This window comes from Balearica regulorum, chromosome 1 (assembly GCF_011004875.1).
Source record: "Balearica regulorum gibbericeps isolate bBalReg1 chromosome 1, bBalReg1.pri, whole genome shotgun sequence".
Classification (NCBI taxonomy): Eukaryota; Metazoa; Chordata; class Aves; order Gruiformes; family Gruidae; genus Balearica; species Balearica regulorum.
Genome location: NC_046184.1, coordinates 58,724,002 through 58,750,123, shown reverse-complemented (window position 1 = coordinate 58,750,123; position 26,122 = coordinate 58,724,002). Strand labels below are relative to the sequence as shown.

Sequence of the window (26,122 nt, the reverse complement as noted above, 5' to 3'; positions counted from 1 at the left end):
CTGGCAGCGTTTCTGCGGGGCTGGACCTTGGTCCTTGCTGGGAGCCCCTGGCCAGGGGCACAGAGGTGTGTTGCTCTGCAACAGGGAGGCTGGGGGCTCAGCCCTGGCAAGGAGATCCCCAGGGAGATGGGCTCTGCAGCAGGGCTTTTCTCGGGGGTAATCAGTAATTCCCTCCTGGCCAAGAAAAGCCACACATGCCGGTCTTCAGGCGCTGTGTTTTTCTGACCAATCTCAGCAGAAAAGTGTGGATCACAAGGTGAATTTGATGGCGGGGTGAGGTGAGGACATGGCTTTCCTGCAGCTTTAGGGGAGGCTCTTTCTCCAACACAGAGCAGCAAGAAAATGTGTGTTTAGAAAAATTGCTGGGAGGCATTTTCAGTGGTATTTTTAGCAACTTGACCAGAAAAAAAAAAAAAAAAAGCCTTAAATACCAGGCCAGTCTCAGTGGGAGGTAGGTGCCAATTCCTCTGAACTCCTTTGTACAATTTTAGTCCAAATAGAAAAAAAAAAAAAAGGGGGGGGGGGGGGCAAAAAAGCCAGGGTGCCCCTCTGCCCATCCCCACTGCCTCCAGGCAGGGATGCATTTTGTGCAGCGATTCACACCATCAACCACTCGCTCCAGCAGAGCAATAGGGGGGGTGGCCCACCCCATGCCAAACACCTTTGGTCCCTCTTGCATCTGCCAGACTGCACCCGGCAGCTGAACACTTTTAAATCAAATCCCACATTGCACAGGTGCTCTTGTTAAGGATTATTTAACTCAAGAGCCACAGCCACGGTCCCGATGTCCTGCCGTGCTAGGCGAAGGGGATCTCTGCCATACAGAGCCGACAGCCTCAGTGGAGGGACCGGTTCCCTGGTGCCTGGGATGCTAGGGAAGATGTCCCCAAAAAGAGGGATGGTCTTGCTGTTTTACACTAGCAGCTGTGGTCTGTAAGCACAGCGGTGCACGGGGCTCTCCAACACTGAGCCCACCCTGCCCCTAAATGAAGGGATTTAAAGAAATAATCTGCCCACGATAACCCCTCCTTTCTTATTCCTTCTCATACCATGTAGTGGCATACTTTCAAAACAAAGCTCTTCCAAGTAACAGCTTGGTCAGGTAAATTCAGTCTTCCTTGCCCTGGAGCAATCTTTTGTAAAGAGTGAAGAAAAAGGGAGGGGGAAGGGGGGGGACACACAGGCTATAACACAGACACCCTGAATGGCCTTGGGTAAGTCACTTAAATCTGGCATGCCCCCCTGCCAGCCTCTAAAATAGACTCCTTCCCCACCCTGTATCTCCTGGGTTCGGTGTTTTCTACCAGCACAGGTGAAGCAGGGTGCCCACCCAGCACCCCAGAGAGCAGTGTTCCCAGGCCTCGATTCCCCCCCATACAGAGCGGGGACTGTCCCCGTCCCAGGGCAGATGGCCACTGCATCCTCCACGTCCCCACGTCAGTGAGGTGGGCACCTTTCCCGGCCTGGGACACCAGCTTTTCTGACCTTTCCCACCCCCCCAGCACCCACCACCACTCCCCACCCCAGTGCAGCTGCAGAGCACTGGGAAGCACAGCCGAGGGGGAGCATTTTGCCGCTGCCAGCGATGCCGCACGTCCCGCCAGGACTCCCCACTCTTGCATCAGCCCCAAAACCCCACAGCCTGCCTCCCGCTGATGCTGACTCGCCCTTTTCCCAGCATGGGCGTCTTGCTGAGTCAGGGTCAGGCCGGGCGGCCCCATATTGCTGAGTAAAGGTTTCGGGCTGTGGTGGAGGGGCTCTTTTGCTGAGTCACGGTGGAGCATGGTCCACGTGAAGTGTGTTTATTAAGGGGCGGTTTCCTGCGCGCCGCCCTGAGATTGCAGCTGCTGCTCTTGGCCCCGGTCCCGCTTCTCGGGACAATCGGAGAAATGTCCACAAACAGCCCCAGCTGCCCAGGGCCCGTCGGCTGTGCGGCCCCACGCAGGAGGAGGACACGTGTCTCCCGTACCCCACGGGCAGGGAAACACGCAGGGGCGGTTTGGAAACCGTGTGGGGGCGAACGCCTGGGTCTCACTCTCTTTGCAAAACTTGGTTTCCAGCTCCAGCTCCTCCCATCCCCTGAGAAAGGGGCGTGAGCTGCGGCACAAAGTCCTCCTTGTTGCATACATGTCATTTTCAAATCCAGATTTCTACAGTTTGTCCTGTCTCACAGTCAGGGCACACTTTGTTTTACACGGTTGTAGCACTGAAACAAAGGAGGCGGCACAGACTGAAAGATTTATACAAATGGGATTTTTATTTGCTAACTTTGCCCTGCTCCCTTCCACACCTCCCTTTTGCTCCCAAAGCAAACCCCCACCAGCACCACGACTCTAAGGAGCACGGTGGGCTCTATGCACCCTCCCCCAAAATTTCAGCCCAGCGTACCCATAACCTGGAGACCTGCTTCACGCTTTCGGTCGCTGCCTGTCCCCAGGTCTCTGGTCACAAAGCAGGCACGTGCCTCGCAGGGTGCTTGCTCTGTTCTCCCTCCTCTGTTCCCAGCCAGCCCAGAGCTCTCTCCTTGCTTGCAGCCACATGCTGGAGACACCCATGCGCTGCAGCACTCATATATCCATACAGCTATAAAAATATGTATAATAATCTGCATTTCCTATTTTTGTCGTGCTGGTTCTGTTATGCCTGAGACATCTGCCTGCACCTCCACCTCCCACCATGCCGGTCTCTGGGCTTCCCATGTGTGGGGTTTGCCCACATGTCCGTCTAACAGTACCAGTCCAGAGGACAGCTGCAGCGCCTGTGCTCCCCATGGAGATTTCCAGTGCATTGCACTCCTGACCTCCCTTCTTCCACCTGTATCTTTGATCTAGACGTGGATTGTTCGATGCTGACGGCAGTGAGCACAGTCAGTTCTGCCAGGGTTGGGCCCGGCTGGGCTGGGAAATCTCCCTTTGGTAAACACAAATTAACCCACAGACTATCTCTGTATACTCCAGCACTGACTCCCTTTTTCAGCAAGTCATTTTAAGTGGTCATCACAACTTTGTTTTGTTTTTTTTCCCCCTACCATTACACAGCAAGTCCTGGTTACTGAGTCAGCTTTCCGGGTGCAAGCCAGGCGGCTGTGTTTTGCTGTGTCACGGTCCGAGAGCGCCCATTAACCCCTCCGAGCCGGACAAGGCTGGTTTTCACCGGGTGGTGCCTTCCCCGCCGAGCCCAGCCAAGCTGCCAGGAGCTGTGTGCCGGAGCCCAGCACGGAACAGCAGTGCTTCCCACGTGGGTTCAGGAGAGCTGACTTCTCACTCCATGACTGCCTGTGTAACTAGACATTTCTGACCATAAATCCTTTGGCAGAACAGGCTGTTAAGTGTATAAAGAGAAGTAAATCCCCCACTTCCCTATCCCTGATGAAAGCACCGACCCCTCAGTCACTTTCTGTTGTTGTTAACCATTCATCCACCCGGTCTCTTGACTAAGCATTTTCTCAGGGGCTGGGCTGTGCAGATGGAGGCTTTTAAGCCCAGCAGGAACTATTACAAATATCTTGCCTGAGGCTCCTTGATTCATCTTTGCTAGAAATCTCCTGGGCAGTTTCACTGGTGCCGGTGCACATCGCCCTCACAGCGAGTAGCTCTGGTAGCACCCAGCCGCTGCTCGCTGGAAGAGGAGGAGACGACAGAACTACTGGCTGGCACGGTGGAGACCACGGGTCTGACACTCTGATGAGGTCCGAGCAAAATCTCCTAGTGACCTGGATGCGGGCTGGCCTCTGCTTTCCTGCGGCCCACTGTGCCCAGCGTGAGTTGCTCTGCGAGTTTGTTCTTTCCGCTAAAAGCGTGCACCTCCTTCCCCGCGCATCACTATCAAGTGTCGACTTCCCAAATTCTCTTCTAGGAAGAGATGGTCCCTTGCAGATCTCTGCTGGCACGCTCGGTGTCATTAACCTCCCCACACTGCATAGCAACAGCTCAGCAGAAGCAATACAAATCTTCGCTGCAGAGCACTGGATGGGGCCAGAAATGCCCCAGGCCAGTGACTGCAAAGATGATGATGACCCACTTTCAGTTCTCCTTCCATCTTGCTGCGAAGCATTTGGGCCTTTCCAGAGAGCTGGGCCCAGTTTCACAGCCGCTCCATCCCAAGTAACCGTGATCAGCTAGAGACCAGGCGGCACAAATCAGCTATGGGGCGCAGCTTGCTTGCCTGCACCCGTGGAAAAGCTCACAGTGGAGGTGAGCTGCAGTAGGGACCTTATCTCTTGTGACCAGCCCAGGAGAAGGTCAAGCCCCAAGATCCATAAGGAGGTACATTGGCTCCATGTCCTGGGGCAGTGTGATTACGAGCCAGAACTTCTTCCTGGGAAGAAGTATCCTAACTGGAATAGCAGTGACATGACTAGACATCCTCTTTCTCGTATCCTCAGTCTCACATCTGCATTTACCTCAACTCTGGATGAAAAGGAAGGAGGAGGACCTTTTGGATACATCCTTTTGAGTGCCTCCAAGCATGCAGCCTCTTGGAAGAGAGGCAGGCACGGGACAAAAGCACTGGCCTGAAAGCAACCAAAAAGTCCTTGGGGAGGAACTGGGTGCATTACCAGAGCTGCACAACAGAGGTGAAAGGAGGGCTAGGGCTTCAGGATTTGAGGATTTTTTAATATTATTCATATTCATAAAATGAATAATATTATGCATTTTTCATATTCTCATAGATTTCCTAGTTCTCCCGACCAGAACTACAGGTTCAATCTGTGCTCCAGCTTCCCGTGACAGACCAGGACTCACTGAAAAGGACAGAAAACTTCGCGTGAGCTTTAAGGAGCAATGCCAGAGGGAAATGCTCATTTTGTAGCCATCCCTGTGGCAAAATTGCATCAATGACTTCAGGACAGACTGGCCGTGCAGCCCTGTGCTCCCAGGGCTCCACGCAGGAGCCCTCTCTCAGGGGGGTGTTTGGGGCTTTGTCACACTTGCTTCAAAGATTCAGACATCCCGATACATTTATTTTACCTTAGAGAAAAACAAGCAAACCAGCAGCAAGTTGTCTGCAATGGCCTGGGGGGGGTAAATGTGGAACGTGACAACTTTTGCTAGCATGCACTGTTGCTTTAAAAGACAAAAGCAAGACAGGAAAAGTCTGGCTGAGTCAGGGTGGAAGCGCTGAGTAATCCTTCCTGAGTGCTGCACCACATGCCAGATGTCTGCCTGACTCAAAAAACAAGCATGGAAGCATATTTCCTCCAGGACAGCTTTCTAACCTAGAGCAGCAAACCCAGCTGCGGCCAGGTGTGGGTGCAGTCACAGGGAGACGCGCGGGGCACACGGCTTGGACGGCAGCACCCACCAGCAAAGCCCCAGAGTGGACTCACTAGAGGGGACAGACAGACAGAAGATGCTGAAGTCCTTCCCCCTCCTCCCCAGGCTCTGCCTCCCTACCACCCCGCACATGGCTGCGGCACGGGGGCTTTCTCACCCCCACAGCGGCAGGGGAGTGGTGGGTTTTAGTGCCCTGCTCTTTGGGTTGAGCACAAAATGTGTGCTTTTCCAAAGTACAGCTGGCCAATGCATTGTCCATCCTGGCTAGCCCTGCTTCCAGCACAGCTATAGTTGGAAAAGAAGGGCCCTACTTCGTCTCTTGGCTGCCTCATTGACCACTTCACCAGACAAAACAGCAGAGCAGCCAAGCTACTAGCAGAAGCACCTTGTCCAACTCTCTTTTCCCAAATCAGAGAAATTATTTGCCTTTGAAAGTCTCCGCAGACTTCCTCAGCTTCCCCCAAGTCTTGTATCGCATCTTTTCGGTCCACCCGCTACCCCAGCCTTCTGGGTACCTAGGAGATGGAGTGCTATTCTCCTAAATTGGCCTGCATGCAGCTGCGGCAACAGCAGCAGCCAGTTCCACACAAATCAGTATTTTTTCCACACACAAGGGAGCATGGAAAGGATTTCTCTGTGCATAAGCGCAGGCACACCTGTGCTGGCCCTGTGCAAAGTGACAGGGTTTATTCACCAGTGCCCAGCGCTGTGCAAGGGCAGTTCTGGCGCTTGCAGACCAGATCTGGTGCATGCCTGTGCCACAGCAGCCCAATTACCCCCGGGTGCCCAGGACTGGTACGCACCCCGGGGTCCCTGCTGTGCTCCCTGCCGTGAAGGGGGTATGCTCCTAACCTGTAGTGCTGAGCTCCCCATCCCATGTCCAGAAACATCACCTGAGAAACTCTCTGAAGATGTGCACGGTCACGGGAAATGAGACCTTTATATACCTGAGTCATGCTAGGGTAGGTGAGGATGGGTCGTGTCTTAGCCCCCCAGGCAGGGTGCAGTCGGGACACAGACTGGGGTGCAGGGAGAGGAGGCTGCCCACCCTGCCCCAGCACTAGCCCTGTAAATCCACCCCTCCTTGTCCAACCCCGCTGGCCCCAGCGCAGTGAGCACCTCTGGCAGCACTTGGGCTCTGCCTGCCGCGGGCACTGCGCTGAAAGGGTTACAGAGCCAGGCACCCTTGAAGAAGAAGTTGCTGGACATCCTCTGTTTGTGCTTAGTAAGTCAAGACAGATCAGGTGACTTCCTTCGGGTCTCTTGGGATGCAGGCGAGGAGTGGGTGACAGCCAGGCTGGGAAGGGAAGTGCAGTTGTGTTGCAAGAAGTTTGTACTCACACTGAGGTCAGCGGTTTGGCTGCTCACGTGGCCTGGCAGTATAAAGCTGGATGCCGGAGCCCGGCTACCCAGCTCAGAGCCTTCACTGTCCTGGGAGCAGCAGGGAAGGAGGAAAGCACAAGCAAAGAAAAAAAAAAAAAACCAAAACAACAACAGGGAATCGGAGGAGTGAAACGAAGTGGAGAAACATGGAAACTTCCCAGACACACAGCTCTGAAAGGTGAGAGCGGGACGGGAACGAGAGGGAAATTTTTCACCAGAAGAGTATTGTGTTTCTTCCATTGCTTTTAGGCATGCTCTTCCTGTTTCTGTTCTGTAGGGAACGGCATGCTTCTGCTTTCACCTCTGGATGGAGTCTGTCAGTCCTCCCCGTTCGGGACAGTGTTTGGGCTGCTGGTGCTCCCCCGTTCCCATCTGTGGCTCTTGGGAATGCTCTGCTCCTTTTCCTGCTATCCCAGGCTCCCCCTTTCTTCCTAGACAGCTAAGATCCATTTGCCAGCAGAGAGGAACAGCACTGACATCTGTTTTGCTGCTCTTCCCCAGCATGTCCAAGGACCTGTCAGAGCTCATGAAGGAAGCCACCAAGGAAGTGCACGAGCAGGCGGAGAACACGCCGTTCATGAAGAACTTCCAGAAGGGGCAGGTGTCACTCCATGAGTTTAAGGTACTTCGTAGCAGCATTGCTTGGGGATGGGATTTCCTCGCCAGGAAATACACTGTTAGATCAGACGGGCTGCACAGGGACTGAAGCAGGGCGGGGGGGGAAGAGGGACGGCACAAGGAAGGAGGTCCTTTGCAGTACAGCTGTCTGGTAGCAGCATCGCCTGTGCAAAACATGCTCTTGATCAAACTCCAGCACCCTAAGACTCCCCTAAGATCTTAGCGGCTCCTCTTGCAGGAGGCAGGGCAGGACTGTGCATATCAGAATGGGCAGCCAAGCTGAAACAGGATAAAAAGACAAAGAGCTTGAAGGGATTAATGCAATTGCTTTTTCTCTTTCCTCAAAAATGCCTGCATGTTAATTATTGGCAATGATAGTTAATGGAGGTACGACTGTGCAGATACATGAGTGGCTGAACAACACTAAGCAGCTATAGCTGGAAATAATGATGGAATAGCAACAAAGTGAGGCTGTGGGATCATCTCTGGCACTGAACTTTGCAATGTTTGTCACTTGGGTTATACCAGAGCTGAGATCATAAACAATAGTAACCCAAAGGCAGACTGAGTTGGAGCAAGCCATGTCTGCTGCTAACAGGTAGAAGCCTGTTGCTTTTTTTAAGATAAAAGAGAATCATTTGCAGGTATTAGTCTGTGCCTAACCTGGCTAGATGCGTGATTCCTGAGATCTGAGCCACATGACAAAGCCATAGGCAAAACCAAAGCACACACCTGGGCCAGAAATTCCTGGGTGGTTATAGGATGTGACGCATGGGCTCGCAAATAACACCTAGTGATCCAACCTGTGGTTTAATTACTTTGTTGTTAAATTGTTCCTTGGCAAATAAATCCACAAGAGTAGGAAAAAGACTACTTATTTCTGACGGGTCGCATTCACAATACTTAGTCAAGCATAAATTTAATATCTCAGGTGCTGACTCCCTGCTGTTAGAAATGTGGCATTGGTCAGGCAGTGAACTTTGAGACAGGCTGGCAATAGCGCAGAAAGTCAGGCCTTCAGGAATACAGCTCAGTTTCTTAGAAGATATTTATGTGCTCTCAGGGGGAGTGAGACGTGACACGGCTTTTAAAAGGTAACAATAGTTTTCAAAAGCCACGTTTCCCATTAAACCACTACCTGCCTCTGAAAACAACCAGTCAAGTTACATTTTCTGAATTTGTTAGGCAATGTATTTTGTTTCTTTTCCAGTAAGCTGGATAACAGGTTATTGTTTAAAAACCTCTATTTTTGTTTACTCTCTTGGCAAACCTATATATCTACCCTGACACATGACTCCCCGGAATCTGAGTATTTGTTTCCACAAACGAGCCACTGCCCGCGTGCTTATCAAAGTCCTATTTGCTGGCACAACGGGGAAAAGTTGAAACGGCAACTCTTCTACTGCAGAACTGATTGCTTTGTGGGAGAGTAAACTGCTTTCTCTCCTGTCATCAGCGTAATGCTTTCCCCCCCCCCCCCCAAACCTGACTCACCTGTACTACAATACCTTCATGTTTTACCCTTTGCTGCTGATAAGGGATTCCAGTGGAAGGAAGAGGTGGTGTAGGTGTAAATATGTATACAGCCTCTGAAAACAGAATGCCTGGGGAAGGAAAGAACACAGCTAGATTGTCTTACGCCATGTGGAACAGCTGGCAGATAGAAGACAGTATCGTGTAAGCTGGGAAAAACAACAACGGTTTCAGAACAGAGAGGAGAACACACAGCCTCGCAGTGCTCCTTCACAAAGGCATCCTTCAGAGGCAGGCTGTGCTTTCAGCCCCCTTTTATCTTGTCTCCTCGGGGTAACCAAGGAGGCAACCCCGCTTGCAAGTCTGAACGAGGAGAGCGGTGGTGCCTCAGTTCCCACAATGGTGGGATGCCAACAGGATGAATATATTGAAAAATAAATGGGGTGTGTCATCAACTCATAAGGTCCCATAAAGGGAAGCCACATCTTGAAGCATTCAGATTTGAACAATGCACCAGCAAATATACCTTTGGGAATACCCTCTCTATTGACCGAGGGGATGGAAAGAATAGACCAGGCAGGATTTAACAGGGCTGTATTCTTCATTACATGAAGCTGCAAGAACTTTAACTTGAAGGGGAAGGCAGCAGCTTTTAAGGGCAGGTACAACCAATATGCTGCAAAAGGGCTTAGGTCTTACCTGATGCTGCCTCAAGCAGAAGGGGAAAGGCTAAACAGTGTCTCACTGCACCTTGCAACTCTGTTTTCCACATGGGAAACTTGCTACATCACAGACGTGCATGATTCATACCAGGTATGCGCATGAGTAAATTTTCTTTAGTAAGATTTGTCCCCAAAATGTGAACACAGACAGATGCACCTGTACCTCATCCTCTTCCTTCTGTTTCAGTTGGTTACAGCATCCCTGTACTTCATCTACTCTGCTCTGGAAGAAGAGATCGAACGTAACAAGAACAACCCGGTTTATGCCCCTGTGTATTTTCCGGCGGAGCTGCACCGAAAAGCTGCCCTGGAGAAAGACTTGGAGTACTTCTACGGCAGCAACTGGAGGAGAGAGATCCCATGTCCTGAGGCTACTCAGAAATACGTTGAGAGGCTCCACAATGTAGGCAAGAACTACCCAGAGCTCCTGGTGGCCCATGCCTACACTCGGTATCTGGGAGACCTGTCTGGGGGGCAGGTGCTGAAGAAAATTGCCCAAAAGGCCCTCCAGCTGCCCAGCACTGGAGAAGGGCTGGCTTTCTTCACATTTGATGGAGTCTCCAATGCCACCAAGTTCAAGCAGCTCTATCGCTCCCGCATGAATGCCCTCGAGATGGATCTTGCCACTAAGAAAAGAGTCTTGGAGGAGGCCAAGAAAGCATTCCTGCTAAATATACAGGTGAGTAACAACCAGCCAGCCCTGCCTGCCCACACCCTCTCTGAAACAAGATAATAGCTAGAGGGGAAAGGCAGAGCCGGTATTTCTGCTCTGGAGCTTATGGGAAGTTGTGGATTAGGGCAAGCTAGTCAGAGTTGGATGGCTACACTTGTCCAACCTGGGAGCCTAGCGAAAGGCTGGTCTCTGAAAAGCTCTTCCCCCTCCCCTTGGGTTTGAACTCAGTCTCTTCTGTGTGCCATTATTCAGATATGAATGAGTGCTTATACTGGGAGGGGGGAATCACCATTTATCTGTCCTACCCCTGTAGTAGAGTCCCACAGGTCCTCTGTGGATGCTGACTAAATGCACAGGTACCTTGCTTTCCTTCCCATCGGAAGATGGGCAATAGGCTGCTCCTGAGCTGGAAGCTTCAGGGAGAACCTGTGAAGCGAACAAGGGGTTTGAAAGACATGCTTTTGGTCCCACAGGCAGATTATGTTCTATGCAAGAAGTGCCAGGAGACTTGGACTGAAGGCTTGTGTCTTCCTCTGGTTCCTAAAGTACCTGGGGCAGGGGCAAGGGGTCCAGTGACAGAAGAAGAGGAGGCCACCTAACGAGACACTGTTCCCTATTCTCAGGTGTTTGAGGCGCTGCAGGAGCTGGTGTCTAAGGGCCAGGAGAACAGTCACCCCGTGCAGCCGAAGGCAGAGCTTCGTGCAAGGAACATTAACAAATCATATGAGCACGGTAAGACACTTCAAAGGGCAGGTGCTTAACATTGCCCCTTCTGGTTTTGTTCTCCTCCCTTCCTCTGTTCTTGTTTGTAAAAGCCACTGAGAAATGAGCATGAGGTGGTTGCCCTGTCTCTTCTCCAGCCATCGGTAGGTAGTGCAAGGAGGGGTACTGGTGCGTGCAAAGCTTCTTCTAGACATGACAGCAAGGATGACACATTTGGGCTCTCCAGAAAGTGTCCGTGAGGGAGCTTTACAAAAAGAGACTCCCCTCTCCTTCTCTAAGGTTTTAACAAGGGAAAGGTTCATTCACCACATGAAAACTGGCCTTCAGTTTACAGAAGCAAAGGCTGCGATTTCGGGCCCAGCAGATCAGCCATGGCGCTGACAGAAGGTTCCTCCAGACACACAGCCCTATCCAACAGCCTTATCCTTTTGGATTAAATCTTCCTCTGGTCATTTTCCTGCCTTCCAGAAGTATTTACTGAAAGCACTCCTGAAAACATGCTGGGTTTATAATGAGCATTGTTCTGGATGGTGAAATGTAACGAGGTAGGAAGCGGGGATGTACAGGCTGCCCATCAGCTCTGCAAAGCTGAAGAAGCTCCATCTGCTGGCAAGCACCATCCCAAACTCGAGCAGTGGCTGCAAGCAAAGCGATCCCTTTTTGTGCAGCCAGATTTGTGATTGAGTTAGGAGCAGGCTCAGATGCTTACAGAGGAGAGTGGTTTCCCTGATAATGTGTGGTTCAAATAAAAAAGAAAAAAAGCCTCTATTACCTACCCATTATAAAACTAAAAGGGAGATTTTTTGGTGTGTACTGGATTGAACCACACTCTTCCTCTTAGCAAAGAATGAAAAGCAAACCTCGTCTTGCACATCTCTAGCCAATGAAGCTTAGAGTGACTTCTTTGGGAAAGGCAGTAGAAGTTCTCTGTGAAACTTTGCTGCTCCTTTCCCAACACACTCATAAAAGTAAGATTTTCAGAAAAGCTTGGTGTTGGATGAAGAATCCCATCCTGAAGTTTGTACTGGGAAAATTATTTGTCTGGCATGCCAAGGACTACCCGTTTAAGATCGTTCGATGCCTAACCAATTAAATCAATAAGACGTAGGAGACAAACTGCCTTTTAAAATTGTGGCATAAGTATTTGGCGGTCTTCTGCGTGCATCAGGGTTTTGATGGAGCTGGGTGGTGCATTGAGTAAGCCTGTAAGGAGACAAGGGAAGAGGCAGATACTCAAGTACAGGCAGAGGGGTTGTGAGTCTTTCTGAGTCCCAGATCAAGTCTGCTGCTTCCCTTCTTCACTCACGGGGGAGAGCAGAACCTGCTGCTGCCGTTTCTCCCATCCCAGCCAAGCTCTGACCTTCCTCCTTCTCCCCTTGACAACTCCAGCAGGGTCTGCTCCAGCACCACTGCAAGCGCGGCACAGTGGCAGCTTTAGGCCTCAACTTGTTCTCATCTGCTTATTTTTTTTTTTATTTTCCTATCTGATCTAGGTCCTGGGAAAGAAAGTGAGAGGACTAACAGGAGACACACAGACACGATGCTCGCCGCTCCCCTGGTGCGGTGGATCCTGGCACTCAGCTTCCTAGCCACGACAGTCGCCGTGGGCTTATTTGCCATGTGAAGAAGCAGGATCTTCACCTTCTCTTTGTGCCTTCCCTCACCCTGAACTAATCCACTTTCCCCAGTCTTTCTGAGACAAATTCCCCCCGACTGGGTACTGTGATCTTGGCTCTGCCACTAATATTAGGAGAATTTTCTCCCCAGAAATCAAAGATAGTGCTGCAAGGGGGTTTGGGCAAAGTCTCTCCCGTGCTTGGTGCGAGCTCTTCTCAGAGACTAACTTTATCACCAAAAATGAAGGGTAGAAAAGGCTAAAAACAATGGCCAAGAATTGTCGTTGCTTTACAGAGTGCCTGCAAAAATCCTACAGGATCAGAAATGTAGCTTTGACATCTGCCTCTCCTCAGAAATACAAAGCTTCCTGGAGCCCTGTTTGCTCAATTTTTTTTATACTGCTAGATAATACTGTGATCACTTTTTCTGTGGAGCCACACGGCTCCTGTGGGTTTTAGACTGTTTTGTATGACACTAGTAGGTCTTTGTTAATTCTTTTTCCAATAATTTTTGGTTTTTTTAAAAAGCAGAAGACGGTTGTTGAAGATACATGTCATTCTCTTGTCTGGTTACATAATTTATACACATAATAAACTTCAACGTAAAGTCCTCAGGCTTGGTGTTTCCTATTATTAAAGCCTTACCTGAGTAGAAAGGAGGTGTCTTTCTTCCTCCCAGCTCTGTGTCTTTTGGAGCTGCTGCCTCCAGCGACATTACAAGAGATGCAAACGGGAGCTATCATCAGAGCCAGACTCTGCTCCCACTCGGTGCTAACAATAACCTGTTGCAAGCCGGGGCAGGTTCCTTCAGCTCCTACACGCTGGTCTCTATTTCTAGAAATACCACAAAATTCCGTAAGCGTACAAAGTATCTTTAAGGGGTGGAAGCTGGTTGCTATTCTAGCAAAAGCAAGAGGTGACGGGCCCCTCAGCCGGTTTAAACTGGGACACCTGCCCCTGACTGCCACCCTCTGAGGGCTCCATTACCAGGCTGCCTTTGAGAGAACTTCAGTGTGAATCAGAAAAGCACGTATCTTTTCACCACCCCAGAAACTAAACACACACTAGTTTTTGATCCTACGAGGCAGCTGGATGGCAGACATGGAGCAGGCAACCGCACGGACTCACTGAGGTGACAAACCAACCCACCGCGCTGCCAGGACGCGGCGTGGCCGAAGGTGCTCCAGACACGCGGCGCTGCTGCTCTCCCTGGTTCATGCTGAGGCGGATCTGGAGGTCTGGCTTTAAGGCCTATAGCCAAAAGAGTGGCTGGCCACGTCTGCTCCGGAGGGTCGTCTAGCACAGGAATCGCTGCAGGAGAGGCTGCGGTTCGGGTACCAACACGGCCATTATCAGTCCTCTCCTCTCTTTCTACCGGAAAGCCTCTGTGATCAACGTGTCCCCATGATGCCGCCTGTTCCAGCTGTGACCTCAATCCCAAAGAGACGCTTTCCTACCGATCCGTTCTAACAGCCTGCACTGAACCTGCTCACAAAGCAACGATCCGGAGGCAGGTCCTGCTGAGAACGAGCAGTGGGAAAGGGGCTGTCATTATTCTCAGGCTATTATCCATCCTCTATCCCTTCCAAAATCCCCTTTAATACTTCTCTACTTGGGCCTATTTGCCAATCCCTGTTAGCAAAAATAGTTAATTCTTTAAAAAGATAGTCAGATGTTTGACAAGCAGGGATATGAGGCTTGATAACTATTCAAATACAAGAACTTATTCATTCAAATTCATATTAAGTTCTACCTATTCAGTCCCTCTAACCCACCCCAGTTATGTTCATTCAGCCATGCTGAATAACTATACATCCCAAACATGCAAATAAATGCCCATGAGCTCAGAAATGCACTCTACCACACTCAGCCCATCTCCACTGCCCAAAGAGCTCATAACTGTGACCTCAAAGCTAGGAAGTCTGAACTCAGACTGACATCATCCCCTCCCTGCTCATGGCGGAAGGGGTATGGTGCTTTGAGTATCTCACAGCGATTCCACTATCACACTGAAGGACTCCAGGCTGACCCTAAAGGTGACGACTAAAGCTTTGCTTTGTACTAGATCTATGATCTTTATATCTGGTTTCTCTGCAACACGCCCTTCATTTTCCAGCTGGTGCTTTAAAAACCTCCCTTGCACCATGCTAGGCTTCCCAGCTCTGTTTCCACTTCAGATACACATTACCACATTTTTGAAGAGCCAAACTGCTTGCACAACGACCCACCAGCCTTCCCCCCAAATTCACCACTAACCAGGAGAAAAGCACCCTGGAGAACACACACCCTGCGGCAGCACCAGCCCGCTTGCCCCGGCCCATCCTGCTCACAGGGAGGCCCTGCCACACCACTAAGCCCCGCAGCAACAAACTCCAGCTGCCCCCAAGGAGCATACAGCACTAATTTATTTTATTACGGTAATTAACGTCGCCGCTGCCTGAGGGCAACTAACGCGCTCCCCCTCCCCCGCCCGCAATGGTTTCACCCGCTCCCCCCTCCGCGCACCGCCACAATGGTCCCGCCCGACCGCCATTTCACCTCCCCCCGCCCTTCTCTCCCAGATTTCGCGCCAAATTGCGCCCGGCCGGCAGGGGGCGGAGCGCCACGACCAATCAGCGGCAGAGGCGGTTTAGCGCGCTTCCTCTTGGGGCGGGGCGGGAGGACGGCCGGGGCCCAATCCGCGACGGCGCGCTGCGGCCGGGCCAATCGAAGTGAGCGGCGGCGGAGTCGGCGCGCCCAGCGCAGCAGTTTGGTTTCCGCCGCGCGCCGGTTTTGCCGCGAAAAAGTTGGTGGCGACTTTCCCGCGGGCAGCGAGGTGCGGAGCGGAGCGGGGCGGGATCGCGCGTGGGCCATCCCGTGGGCCATCCCGTGGGCCATCCCGTGGGCCATCCCGTGGGCCATCCCGTGGGCCATCCCGTGGGCCATCCCGTGGGCCATCCCGTGGGGCATCTGGGGTGGAGGAGGAGGAGGAGGAGGAGGAGGAGGGCGGCGGGTGCAGTTTGGGGGGCGGGGGGTGCAGTGCAGCCGGGGGGAGGGGGTGGAGGTTGGTGCTGACCGCGCTCTCGGGCCCGCAGGGGAGCAGCAGTCGCCATGTCCGGCTTCGACGACCCCGGCATTTACTACAGCGACAGTTTTGGGGGCGATGCGTCGGCGGACGAGGGGCAGGTTCGGAAGTCTCAGCTGCAGAAGCGGTTCAAGGAGTTTCTGCGGCAGTTCCGGGTGGGCACGGACCGGACGGGCTTCACCTTCAAATACAGGTGCTGCCGTGACCCCTTTTCTCCCTCGGTGGCCTTACCCACTCCTCTTGGCACATCCAGTCTGTTGTTAGCCTTCCTCCTGCTGTGCACGCCCCAGTATACAATCGCACGTGTCAGCTTTTCTCTTCCCGTAGACTGTAAAGAGCTCTTTGTTAGTATAAGAAATGCTATTGCTCCCATTTTAACCCTAGAGAAAAACTGAGGTCTGGTGTTTGCCTGAATTTTTAGGCAGCTGTCTAGTGGCGGAGGTAGCAATGGAGGGATCTGCACTGCCAAGCTTGCACCTAGTTCTGAAATTCAAGGTCTGTCTTCAAGATCTAGTGCTTTCTGGTCTGGAGTTTTGTGTGTATCCATTACAATCAGTACAGCACTGTCCACGTGTGCCTTCTGGGGCTGCGAAGGTCCCTTGGCCATCTCTTTGCCTATGCAGCTTGGAGAGACAACTGTGAGAGGGCGTACAGATGTATCATGCAAGGGCTGGGACGATCTTTCCTTTCATCTCTGAATTTCATGCACCCTGGCTTTTTTTAAGGAGAACATTGCCTGTTATGCTATAACTTTCTTTTTTAAAATTGTATTTTAGGTATAATTGATATTCTGCATAGAGTTTTTCTAATTGCCTGTCTGGTTGCATAACTCTAGTAAACAATTTGTGCCATACTGTACGTTATCACTGTAAGCACTGGTGTCTCTGGTCTTATGTGACATTTCAAAGTGGTTTTGGGTGAAAGATTTGCTCAGGTCCTCCAACATGTCTCTTGGCACTCTCCCGATTTTCCCCGTTTACTTTCCAAACCAAGGACTTCCTGCAGAACCTGCCTTCTCTGCTCACTGCTTGTCATAAGGTCGCTGTGGGTGACTGTTGCTTTCTGCCCTGCAAACCTTTACCACTTACTGCCTTCCAGGGATGAGCTTAAACGGCACTATAACCTGAGTCAGTACTGGGTGGAGGTGGAGATGGAAGACCTGGCCAGCTTTGATGAAGATCTCGCTGACTATCTGTACAAGCAACCAGCAGAGCACCTGCAGCTGGTAAGGATGGGGGAGGCTGGCAACCTGGCGCGCTGATGTTGAGAGCAGCCCTGATGATATACCGTAATGTACCCATAATAGCCTAGTTCTTCCTTTTGTAGTTGGAAGAAGCTGCAAAAGAAGTTGCAGATGAGGTCACCCGTCCTCGTCCTTCAGGGGAGGAAACTCTCCAAGACATCCAGGTGATGCTGAGATCGGATGCAAACGCAGCCAACATCCGCAGCCTGAAGGTGAGGTGAATCGGCTGCCGCGCTGAGCAGCGAGCAGCAGGGCTTGCTTGTGTGTGGGTGTGATTGCAGAGAAGCTTTTGGTACTTGATCACGTACTTCAGGACACAGGTTGTACACTAATTTACAAGCAGGGGTACTCTGCAACTGAAATCTGACTGCAGAGACTGTTATTACTGGTTCCTGCTGCAGAGACATTACTGCTGGTGGTGATGTTCTGCATGGAGTGTTTTTTTCTTTTCTCTCTTCCTTTGAAATCAGCATGACTTAAGTCATGCAACGTTCCTCTACTACGGTAGAGCAAAAGAGTGACATTGTGCAGGCTGCTTTGTTCTGGTGCCTTAGTCTCATGAATGTGGGAAGCGTAGCTAAGAACGAACTGTGTTTCTTCAAATTCTTTAGTTTCCCATCCATCCTCCAGTGACAGCTTTCTCACCTTCCCTTCACCTTTTCCCTTTCAGTCTGACCAGATGTCCCACCTTGTGAAGATCCCTGGGATCGTAATTGCAGCAACCCCCGTGAGAGCCAAAGCCACCAGAATAGCCATCCAGTGCCGCAGCTGCCGCAACACCATCAGCAACATTGCGGTGCGCCCGGGCCTGGAGGGTTATGCTCTCCCCAGGAAATGCAACACGTAAGGACTGACACGGAGATGCATGCGGCAGGCTGGTGGGAAAAAAAAAGGCTGCATCCCCTCCTCCTGCTCCCCCTCCATCCCCTGCGTGCTGCATAATGTCAGGTCCCTGTTGCACAAGGCAGAAGCATCTGCACTGCTCTCTGCCTCCTCCCTTCGTGTTGCCCTTGTGCCTGTGTGCGCCCGTGGCTGGCAGGTTTGAGCTCCATCTGTCTGCGCTCACGCTGGTCGTGGTGCTGTGTGACCAGTGCTGCAAGCGGTGTTGAGCGGCCGTGTTCGGGGAGTTCGTTATATCTGCAGGGTGCTTTGCCTGTTGTACCTAAAGGTTCATTCCTGCCTCCGGCCATCCCATAACGCTGCATTAAGCTGCTGTCTGAACTTCCTGTTAAGTTCTTATCTTTCTCGAACAAACTTCTTGTTCTATGTTCTCCCTCCCCAGGGGGCTGTTTTGTGTTACCTTCTGTAGGGATGCTTTGCTACTAACTTTCAAATCCCGCTTTACAGCTCTCGATGCCCACGCAAACCGTGAGCGTTAGGCTGCCGCTGTGCCGCAGCTCTCGTGCCGATTGCTTGATCCCGGTAGATTGTGCCTGCCAGTATTTATTTTCTGCACCTTATCTCTAATGCAGCTTGAGAGGCCTTTGGGATAGGGATCATTCTTGCATGTGGTCTGTACAGCACCTTGGTCCTTGACTGCACAAGCTCATCTGCGCTCTCACGTTATCCTCCCTGACAGTCCTGCGTGGAGTCGGGCGTCGGTAGTGATGTACTGGGACGGCAGCAGGACGTGGAGATGCTCCTTGTCTCAGAGAGCTTGTAGTCTAACGAGGCAGATACATCTTGAGAGACTGGAGGTTGATGGCAGCCTTGTCACATTGCTAATTGCTTTCTCACCAGAAACCACTTAACATTTGCTTCGTGCCCGAGGTTATAAAGAAAAATGCCCTGCCGTGTTGCTGAGTCTATACTGTTATCTTCTGTGTAATTAATGAATTGCCTTCCTCCCCGCTTTCAGCTAGCAGGGAAGAGGGGGGGAGGCAGGGAGAGTACTCAGGCAGGTATCGCCCTGTCTTTGGCTTGTTCTTGTGCCTGCTTTTGGCAGCTGTCGAAAGACAAGACAGAGCGCTTGGTGAGGCTTTGGTTCGGCCCCGTGTGACTGCCCTTCTCACCTGTTGGGCACCGCTCGGAGGGGCGGCTGTTCTGGGCTCCGTCACCGCTGTCCCCTCTACAGGGGGCTCCCAAGGGTGGCTCCTGAGTGCCAGCAGCCTTCCCTGATTGATCTCTCCGCACAGAGAACAAGCTGGCCGCCCAAAGTGCCCGCTGGACCCCTATTTCATCATGCCAGATAAGTGCAAGTGTGTGGACTTCCAGGTCCTGAAGCTGCAGGAGTCCCCGGATGCCGTGCCGCACGGGGAGATGCCCCGGCACTTGCAGCTGTACTGTGACAGGTACCAGCATGGTCTCCCCACCCTTGCCCCGCAGGGCTAGCAGGTGTTGCTGGTGCCATCCCTTCCCCCGCTGCTTTCCCCTTCCTCCTCTTAGGTACCTGTGTGACAAAGTTGTCCCAGGGAACAGAGTCACTATCATGGGCATTTACTCCATCAAGAAGTCTGCCCAGAGCAAGAACAGAACCCGTGACAACGTGGGCGTAGGCATCCGAAGCGCTTACATCCGTGTGGTGGGCATCCAGGTGGATGTGGAGGGTTCAGGTGAGGTCTACTTTTGGTGCCCATCTGGTCTGTGTTGGTAGCCTGGTGTTGGGAGAGCCCCCTTCCTGAACAAGGTGGTCCCTCGGCAAGTACTGTGTGAAATCACAGCCTGGGTCCTGCTCTGCTGCTTATATAGCAGAAGGTTCAAGCCAGTCCAGGGGTCTAACTTGCCCTGGATGATCTATAGTCATGTCCTGAATGACTTTTTCTCAGTGATATTAAATGAGGAGGTTTCAGCTCAAGTTCTCCAGAGTATTTAAGTGCTTTTATCTTAATTGATCTTAGTGGCAATCTGCTAAGCCATCCCTGAGGACCTGGGCTGAAGTTAATGGTTAAAATTGAGCTATGTATTTAAAACACAGTCCTGACTGTAATTCTCCCTCTGATTCCTCCAGAGCTGCTTTGCCCAAGATCCTTGCTTTTTCCTGCCAGGCTCTAAGGACACAGCCTGCCTTGCTGGGATAGCAAATGCCTTCCCTCTCCACCCTTCCTACCTGGTGGTGTGACCTTCAGGAAGGGCTTTTGGTGGTAGCGGGTGTGGGGGAGTAGTGTCGTTTACTGTAAAACATCCTTTTGTTTGCTGTTGCATCATTCTCCTCATCCCTGTACAGGACACAGCTTTGCTGGCTCAGTCACCCCTCAAGAAGAGGAGGAACTTCGTCGCCTTGCTGCCATGCCCAACATCTATGAGACCATCGCCAAGAGCATTGCACCCTCCATCTATGGCAGCACTGACATCAAGAAAGCCATTGCCTGCCTCTTATTCGGAGGCTCTCGCAAGAGGTGGGGAAAAGTCAGCCTGGTGGAGAGAGGGTGGTGGCAGGGGAGTCATTCACGGACCAAAGCCCTCATACAGTCTTCTGGTGGTGCTACCAACTGCCTGCCACTTGTCAGCAATGCCTGGTTATCAAAATGAAGGCTCGCCATCACTCCTCCATCTCTTTTTCCCCACCCTGTCACTTCAGGCTCCCAGATGGACTGACCCGCAGAGGAGACATCAACTTACTGATGCTGGGTGACCCCGGCACAGCCAAATCCCAGCTGCTGAAGTTCGTTGAGAAGTGTTCACCTATTGGGGTAGGTGGTTTGAAGTGACCACTTGTAATGCAGCTCATTTCTTCTTTCAGCTCCCAGCTATACTGGCTGGTGGAGGTGCAAACTGCCATTTCTGGTGCTAGCCTGGAAGATATGGGGTGCAGAAAGGGGGATGAGAGGGGAGAAGGGGAAGCAGGTAATGCCGTTCGTCATGATGTGAGCCAGGCTATTTGCAGATGTCCAAAGACGTGAGTGGTGCTGTTTATTTTTGAGACATGATGAGCAGAGAGGCTGGCTGCTCAGGGCAAATGAACTTGACTGCTTCTCAGGCACGGACCTTCAGGCTGAACCCAGGCATGAAATTATATTTTCAGCCGTGTTTTCTTGTAGTCTCCATTAAAGTCAGCCTCTGACTGCATTGTTCCCTCAGGAGGAAAACAAAACTAATGCAGCAGCCCACCAAACAATGAATCACTCCCTGTTCTGTACTTAATACCTGTATTTGCATGTCTGCAAGCCCTCCGGTGCGTCACAACTGCTCAGTCCAAGGCCTGGGACTATGCAATAGTCTTGCTCTGTATCCAGCAGGTCTGCTTTTGGTGTGTGCAGGGAAATTTTCCTGGAGGGCTTTGCATTTCTTCCAGCAGCTCTGGATTTTGCAGTGCAGGGGCTGCTTTGTCTTCAGCTGGAGCAGCGGGCTCCTGGGTCCCACGGCAGCTGATGTGCTGTCCCCTTCCTTGTCCCGCACACTGCTAGGTATACACCTCAGGGAAAGGCAGCAGCGCTGCCGGCTTGACGGCCTCGGTGATCCGCGACCCGTCCTCCAGGAGTTTCTTCATGGAGGGAGGAGCCATGGTGCTGGCAGACGGGGGAGTGGTGTGCATCGATGAGTTCGACAAGGTACCCGTGGGGCTGCCCACACAGGAGTGGGGAAAAGAGCCCTTGGGCTGCTGGCTGCTCCCAGGAGAGCCCAGAGCTGCAGGAGAAAGGGTGGCTCCCCTGAAGCTGCCCCACTTTCTTTCAGGGAAGGTCAGGGGATGGGGCTGCAGGGAAATTCTGGTTATGTTCTGCACTCTTGAGCAGAGGTCCTTGCAGAGCTTTACCTCGGGGGGGGGTCAGCATTGGGGGGTGTGTGTGTGTAGCTGAGGTTTGGTGGAGCTTTGGTGAAATTTTTATTTATTTATTTATTTATTTATTTTTCACTCCACCTCATTTCTCCCACCTTGGATGAGAAGATGCGGGAGGATGACCGTGTGGCCATCCACGAGGCCATGGAGCAGCAGACCATCTCCATTGCTAAGGTGAGCTGTGGGTGTGTGTTGCCCCAGGGCAGGAGCCTGAATTGTCCCTGAGAGCCCAGCAACCAGCAGTCACACATCCTTTGCCAGAATTGCCCGTTTTAAAGTGGCTTGTCCAAGCAGTGGTTTTGATGGTTACTGGTTTTTCTGATCCGAGACTGCTCAGCTCTGCCTGTGGGCTTTGGGTTGTCTTCTCTCAGGCAGCCTGAACTTCAACAGGACTGAAATGAACTCCCTCTGCTCTACCTGTCCTCTGCTCCTCTAGATTTAGTATTTCTGCTGATATCCTTGTGTCGCAGCATGATGTCATTTCTTTTTCTTCCTTCCCACTGCTCTCCACACCCTCAGAAGATCTACAGAAACTGCCTGACAAGGCAGTGCCAAGTCTTCTCTCAAATCAGAGTTTCTCTTCGTTTCCACTGCTCAGCCTTTTTTGTAGCACCTCTGCTCCCTCCTGCTTGCTCTGGCTCACCCCTTAGCTGTTCAGTCCCTGGTAACAGAACGCCCACCACTGTTCCTTGCCTACTACCTGCAAACCCACACTTTGCCCCCAGGGCTGCCCAGGGGAACTCGGCCCCAGCCACCCAGTTTCTGTCTCAGGTTGCAGATTTAGTGATAGGGTCTTGCGTGTCCTTGCCCTTGATGTGAGGTTTTAAATGAAGTTACTTAGTGCTCAAGTCTCAGCTGAAGCCAGTCATCCTCTAGAAGGACATGTGAGTCTAGCCCCATGTACTTCCTGTGCTGACCCCTCTCCAATGTGGAACCATTACAGAGCAATTGGGTGCTGCTTAAGGGGTTTTATTTAAATGCAAACTGCTTTTGGACCTTTTATTATGAGTTAATAGCCTTCTAGCCCTGCTGTGAGTGGACGTAGTCTTGACCCCATCCGTAGTCTTGACCCCATCCGTTTCTCTTTCCCGCCACAGGCGGGAATCACAACCACACTCAACTCCCGCTGCTCAGTGTTGGCAGCTGCCAACTCTGTCTTTGGGCGCTGGGATGAGACCAAGGGTGAGGAGAACATTGATTTTATGCCCACCATCCTGTCCCGATTTGACATGATCTTCATCGTCAAGGATGAGCACAACGAGGAGCGAGACATGGTAGGCTGGGGCACGTGGGTGCAGCTGGGACTCATGGCGCCCCATTTTTTTTTGTGGGGGGAGGCAGTGGGGTTTCCAGCTGCCTGATTGCCCTCTGCTGTCCTAGACGCTGGCCAAGCATGTGATGTCCTTACACGTGAGTGCCTTGACGCAGACCCAGGCCGTGGAGGGCGAGATCGAGCTGAACAAGCTGAAGAAGCTCATCTCCTTCTGTCGGACGTGAGTGAGAGGCATGACATTTTGGCAGTGCCTGGGCTGCATGGTGGGAGGCAGTGGTGAGAAATGAACCACGCAGCTGGTGTTTGCAAGCGCTCTGTCTGGGTCACCATTTTTTTAACTCCTGCCTTGAAAAAAGGGAAGCGAGAGCAACTCGCAATGGTGCAGCAGCGTGACCCAAGGATGTGAGTGGTGCCCGGGGACTCCCCTGCCCAGGGGACCCTCCTCCAGGTCCTGTTCCCCCCCCCTTGCAGGAAGTGTGGCCCTCGGCTCTCGGCGGCAGCGGCGGAGAAGCTGAAGAACCGCTACATCCTGATGCGGAGCGGCACTCGCCAGCATGAGCAGGAGAGTGACCGCCGCTCCAGCATCCCCATCACTGTCCGGTGAGCAACCCTGCCCTCCTCGCCCCACCGAAACCTTCGGGGTTGGGGTTGCATCGCTAGGAGTCACCTGGGGTAGCCCAGGAGGGGGCTTAGTGGGGTGCTGGGGTTTGGGGGAGCCCTCTGTGAACAGGGCAACACTGGAGGTGCCTGGAGTTGGGTAGGTGGGGGTGTCTGGGGTTGGGGGGAAGGAGAAGAAGCCCCCTTGGAGTTGCAGTAGAAAGCAAGGAACATCATCTTTGGCCGCAGGCAGCTGGAGGCCATCATACGCATCGCCGAGTCCCTGGGGAAGATGAAGCTTCAGCCCTTCGCCACCGAGGTGGATGTTGAAGAGGCCTTGCGGCTCTTCCAGGTGTCCACGCTTGATGCAGCCATGTCAGGCAGCCTGTCAGGTGAGGGGAGATGCTCGGTGCTGGGGACAGGAGGGATGTGCTGGGCCTGGCTGCTCAGGGCAAGGAGAGACAAGCTCTCCTCTCAAGACCAGGCTGGCAGGGCCAGGGGGTGCTACCAGGCACCCCCCAGGCAGGTGCTGGACCTTCTTTCTGAGCTAAGGCAAAGCAATGCCTGTGGCAGCAAGGGGCTGTCATAGCCGTGGGGCTGTGGCTCACAGGGAGGGCAACAACAAATGACGCTGAGGATCTCCACCAGTGCTGGGTGAGGGAGGGGTGGTCTGGCCCCTTGTGGTCCCAAGGGCAGAGCCCAGTCCTGAAGGTGGTTCCCCAACCAGTATGTCTTTCCCTGTGGGGTTGAAGGCAGTGCTTCCTTGGGAGGCAGCGTGGCACAGAGGGTTTGAAGGAAGCTCCAGCAGTCAGGGCCATGTTCAGCTGTGTCATTGGAGCTCACCTTTGATGGTGGGTTTGCTCACGGGTTCCCTGAAGTCTCTGAGACGTGCCAGGTGTGGTGGGAGACATAGAAGATGGGCACTCTGGCTTTGAGAGTGATGTCTGGGCAGCACAGAGAGCTCACACAGCCTCTCCCTCCAGGGGCAGAAGGCTTCACAACACAGGAGGACCAAGAGATGCTGTCCCGCATTGAGAAGCAGCTCAAGCGCCGCTTTGCCATCGGCTCTCAGGTGTCGGAGCACAGCATCGTCCAGGACTTCATGCGCCAGGTGGGCCAGGGACCTCATGGAGGGTTGGGTTGTGAAACCAGACACCCCAGGCTGCTGCTCGGGGGGTGAAACCCCAAGAGGTGGCTGGAGAGCCTTTTGGTCCTATTTGCTTTTGAAGTTGTTTGTAGGGAGTGGGGTGCAATGTGATTGCAGAGTTTAAGGGGAATGAGGCAAGAACTCATTTGCAAAAGCACTGAGCTTTGGGGTTGTTCAGGTGGGTTGGGTTCTATCCTTGAAACCAGAACAGTTTGATATTGTGAGACTGGCTGCAGTCAGACGTGAAATAATAAAAGGGCAAAGGAGTGTCAGCACCTGGTGACACCAGGCTCCCTCCTTCCGGAGAGGCACAGCCAGGCTTTAGCGATGGTTGTAGGTTCCCGCTGGGCTTTGGTGAGGTTTTCCCTGCTGGCTTATCTTCCCCCCCTCCCCCCCCCATCTCCCCTTTTCCAGAAATACCCAGAACACGCCATCTACAAGGTGCTGCAGCTGATGATGCGGCGGGGGGAGATCCAGCACCGCATGCAACGCAAAGTCCTCTACCGCATCAAGTGACCTCCCTGTCCCATGTGTGGGGAGGGAGCTGCTGCTGCCTGATCCCTGCCCACATGCAGGCGGAGTGCCCTGTGGGGTCGGAGCTTGCTCCTGGAAGAAGCTTTTCCTTGGGGAGCCAAACCTCCCAGGGCCTCCTCCTTGAACCAGGGTTTGGGGTGGTCAGGGTTCCCCCTGGGTGCTCTGTCACTGTGTCACATCAATGTTTCTATGAACTCCAAAAGCTTTTAGTTTGTATAAAAATAAAGACTGATATTGGTAGCCCAGGGTCTTTGGCTGCCCAGAGGGAGAGTGGATGTATTCCCTTCCTTGGGAGGTTGTGCAGGATTTTGGTTGGGAAGGCATCCCTCCTGCTTGCCCTGGTACCCTCTGCCCAGCGCCCATCCTGGCACCCCACCTCGAGGCAGGACACAGCCCGGGGGCAGCACCAGCAGCCCTGAAGGCAGAAACTCGTTTCTCACTCGGGGTTTGATGTGTCTGTTAAGGCATAAATCCTGTTGGTGCAGGCTGCCAGGTCAGGCTCAGCTGTGCGAGAGGCATCTTACCTGGTCACTGCGTGCAGGCTGCTGCTGTCTTCCCTGTCTGCCAGCAGCAGTGAGGGAAATGACCTGCCCTTCCCTGCTTCAAAGCTGCTCTTTGCTCATCCCTCCTTCCCCTCTCCAAGGGCTGCAGCAGGCAAACGCTGTACCCTGCAGCGTAAAGGGCTGTCTGAAAGCCTTGCTGCAGGCATGGGCAGAACCCCTTCCTTGCCCCGATGGGGATGCGGGGTGATGTCCATGAGCTGTGCGCCCTCCTCAAAGGAGCCTCTGCCACCTCTTTCGTCTGCCAACGGCTGTAGGGAGGGTTGTCCCACTGACCAGGAGCCTCTCCTGGGCTCAGCCGCTCGCCCTTGTCAAACTGCAGGTTTTTGTCGTTTCTCACAAAGTAGTAAGCGTCCTCCCGAAGACGTAAGGTGCGGGTAGGTCCCTGCCCTCAGCAGCCTGGGGCCAGCTCGGACATGCGAGAGCACCTGGGGGGGGGACTCTGACCCAGGGCAGCGTTGGGCATGGCAGGCGAGCGAAGCCGCTGCGTGTGCTGGAGAGGCTGC

The 26,122-nt window shown here is 52.7% G+C and overlaps 2 protein-coding genes across 3 annotated transcripts; both read left to right on the top strand.

Annotated features, from left to right (window-relative positions):
- The first annotated feature begins 6,669 nt into the window (after positions 1-6,669).
- HMOX1 (heme oxygenase 1) lies at positions 6,670-13,094 on the top strand. 2 transcript variants are annotated; one of them, XM_010309225.2, is made up of 5 exons: positions 6,670-6,837; positions 7,161-7,281; positions 9,660-10,151; positions 10,769-10,877; positions 12,362-13,094. In XM_010309225.2, the coding sequence occupies exons 1-5, from the start codon at positions 6,806-6,808 to the stop codon at positions 12,490-12,492; spliced, it is 885 nt and encodes a 294-aa protein (XP_010307527.2). In that variant the 5' UTR covers positions 6,670-6,805; the 3' UTR covers positions 12,493-13,094. The 2 variants fall into 2 exon arrangements, with proteins under 2 accessions (XP_010307527.2, XP_075609825.1); XM_075753710.1 differs by lacking the exon at positions 6,670-6,837 and having other exon boundaries at positions 6,952-7,281.
- A 2,079-nt stretch (positions 13,095-15,173) lies between these two features.
- On the top strand, positions 15,174-25,324 carry MCM5 (minichromosome maintenance complex component 5). The gene is made up of 17 exons (XM_075753699.1): positions 15,174-15,299; positions 15,559-15,741; positions 16,647-16,773; positions 16,875-17,003; positions 17,462-17,634; positions 18,927-19,082; positions 19,177-19,343; positions 19,955-20,126; positions 20,309-20,420; positions 21,135-21,278; positions 21,614-21,679; positions 22,603-22,779; positions 22,886-22,998; positions 23,250-23,378; positions 23,625-23,767; positions 24,359-24,486; positions 24,937-25,324. The coding sequence occupies exons 2-17, from the start codon at positions 15,575-15,577 to the stop codon at positions 25,036-25,038; spliced, it is 2,205 nt and encodes a 734-aa protein (XP_075609814.1). The 5' UTR covers positions 15,174-15,299; positions 15,559-15,574; the 3' UTR covers positions 25,039-25,324.
- Positions 25,325-26,122: the final 798 nt, after the last annotated feature.

Excerpts from the sequence above, each read along its gene's own strand:
- MCM5 (XM_075753699.1), top strand. The coding sequence starts at position 15,575 with ATGTCCGGCTTCGACGACCCCGGCATTTACTACAGCGACAGTTTTGGG. Across the intron at positions 22,780-22,885 it reads ACAACGAGGAGCGAGACATG|ACGCTGGCCAAGCATGTGAT; the intron begins GTAGGCTGGGGC and ends CTGCTGTCCTAG. Across the intron at positions 24,487-24,936 it reads TCCAGGACTTCATGCGCCAG|AAATACCCAGAACACGCCAT; the intron begins GTGGGCCAGGGA and ends CCCCTTTTCCAG.
- HMOX1 (XM_075753710.1), top strand. The coding sequence starts at position 6,967 with ATGGAGTCTGTCAGTCCTCCCCGTTCGGGACAGTGTTTGGGCTGCTGG. Across the intron at positions 7,282-9,659 it reads TGTCACTCCATGAGTTTAAG|TTGGTTACAGCATCCCTGTA; the intron begins GTACTTCGTAGC and ends CTTCTGTTTCAG. Across the intron at positions 10,152-10,768 it reads CATTCCTGCTAAATATACAG|GTGTTTGAGGCGCTGCAGGA; the intron begins GTGAGTAACAAC and ends CCCTATTCTCAG.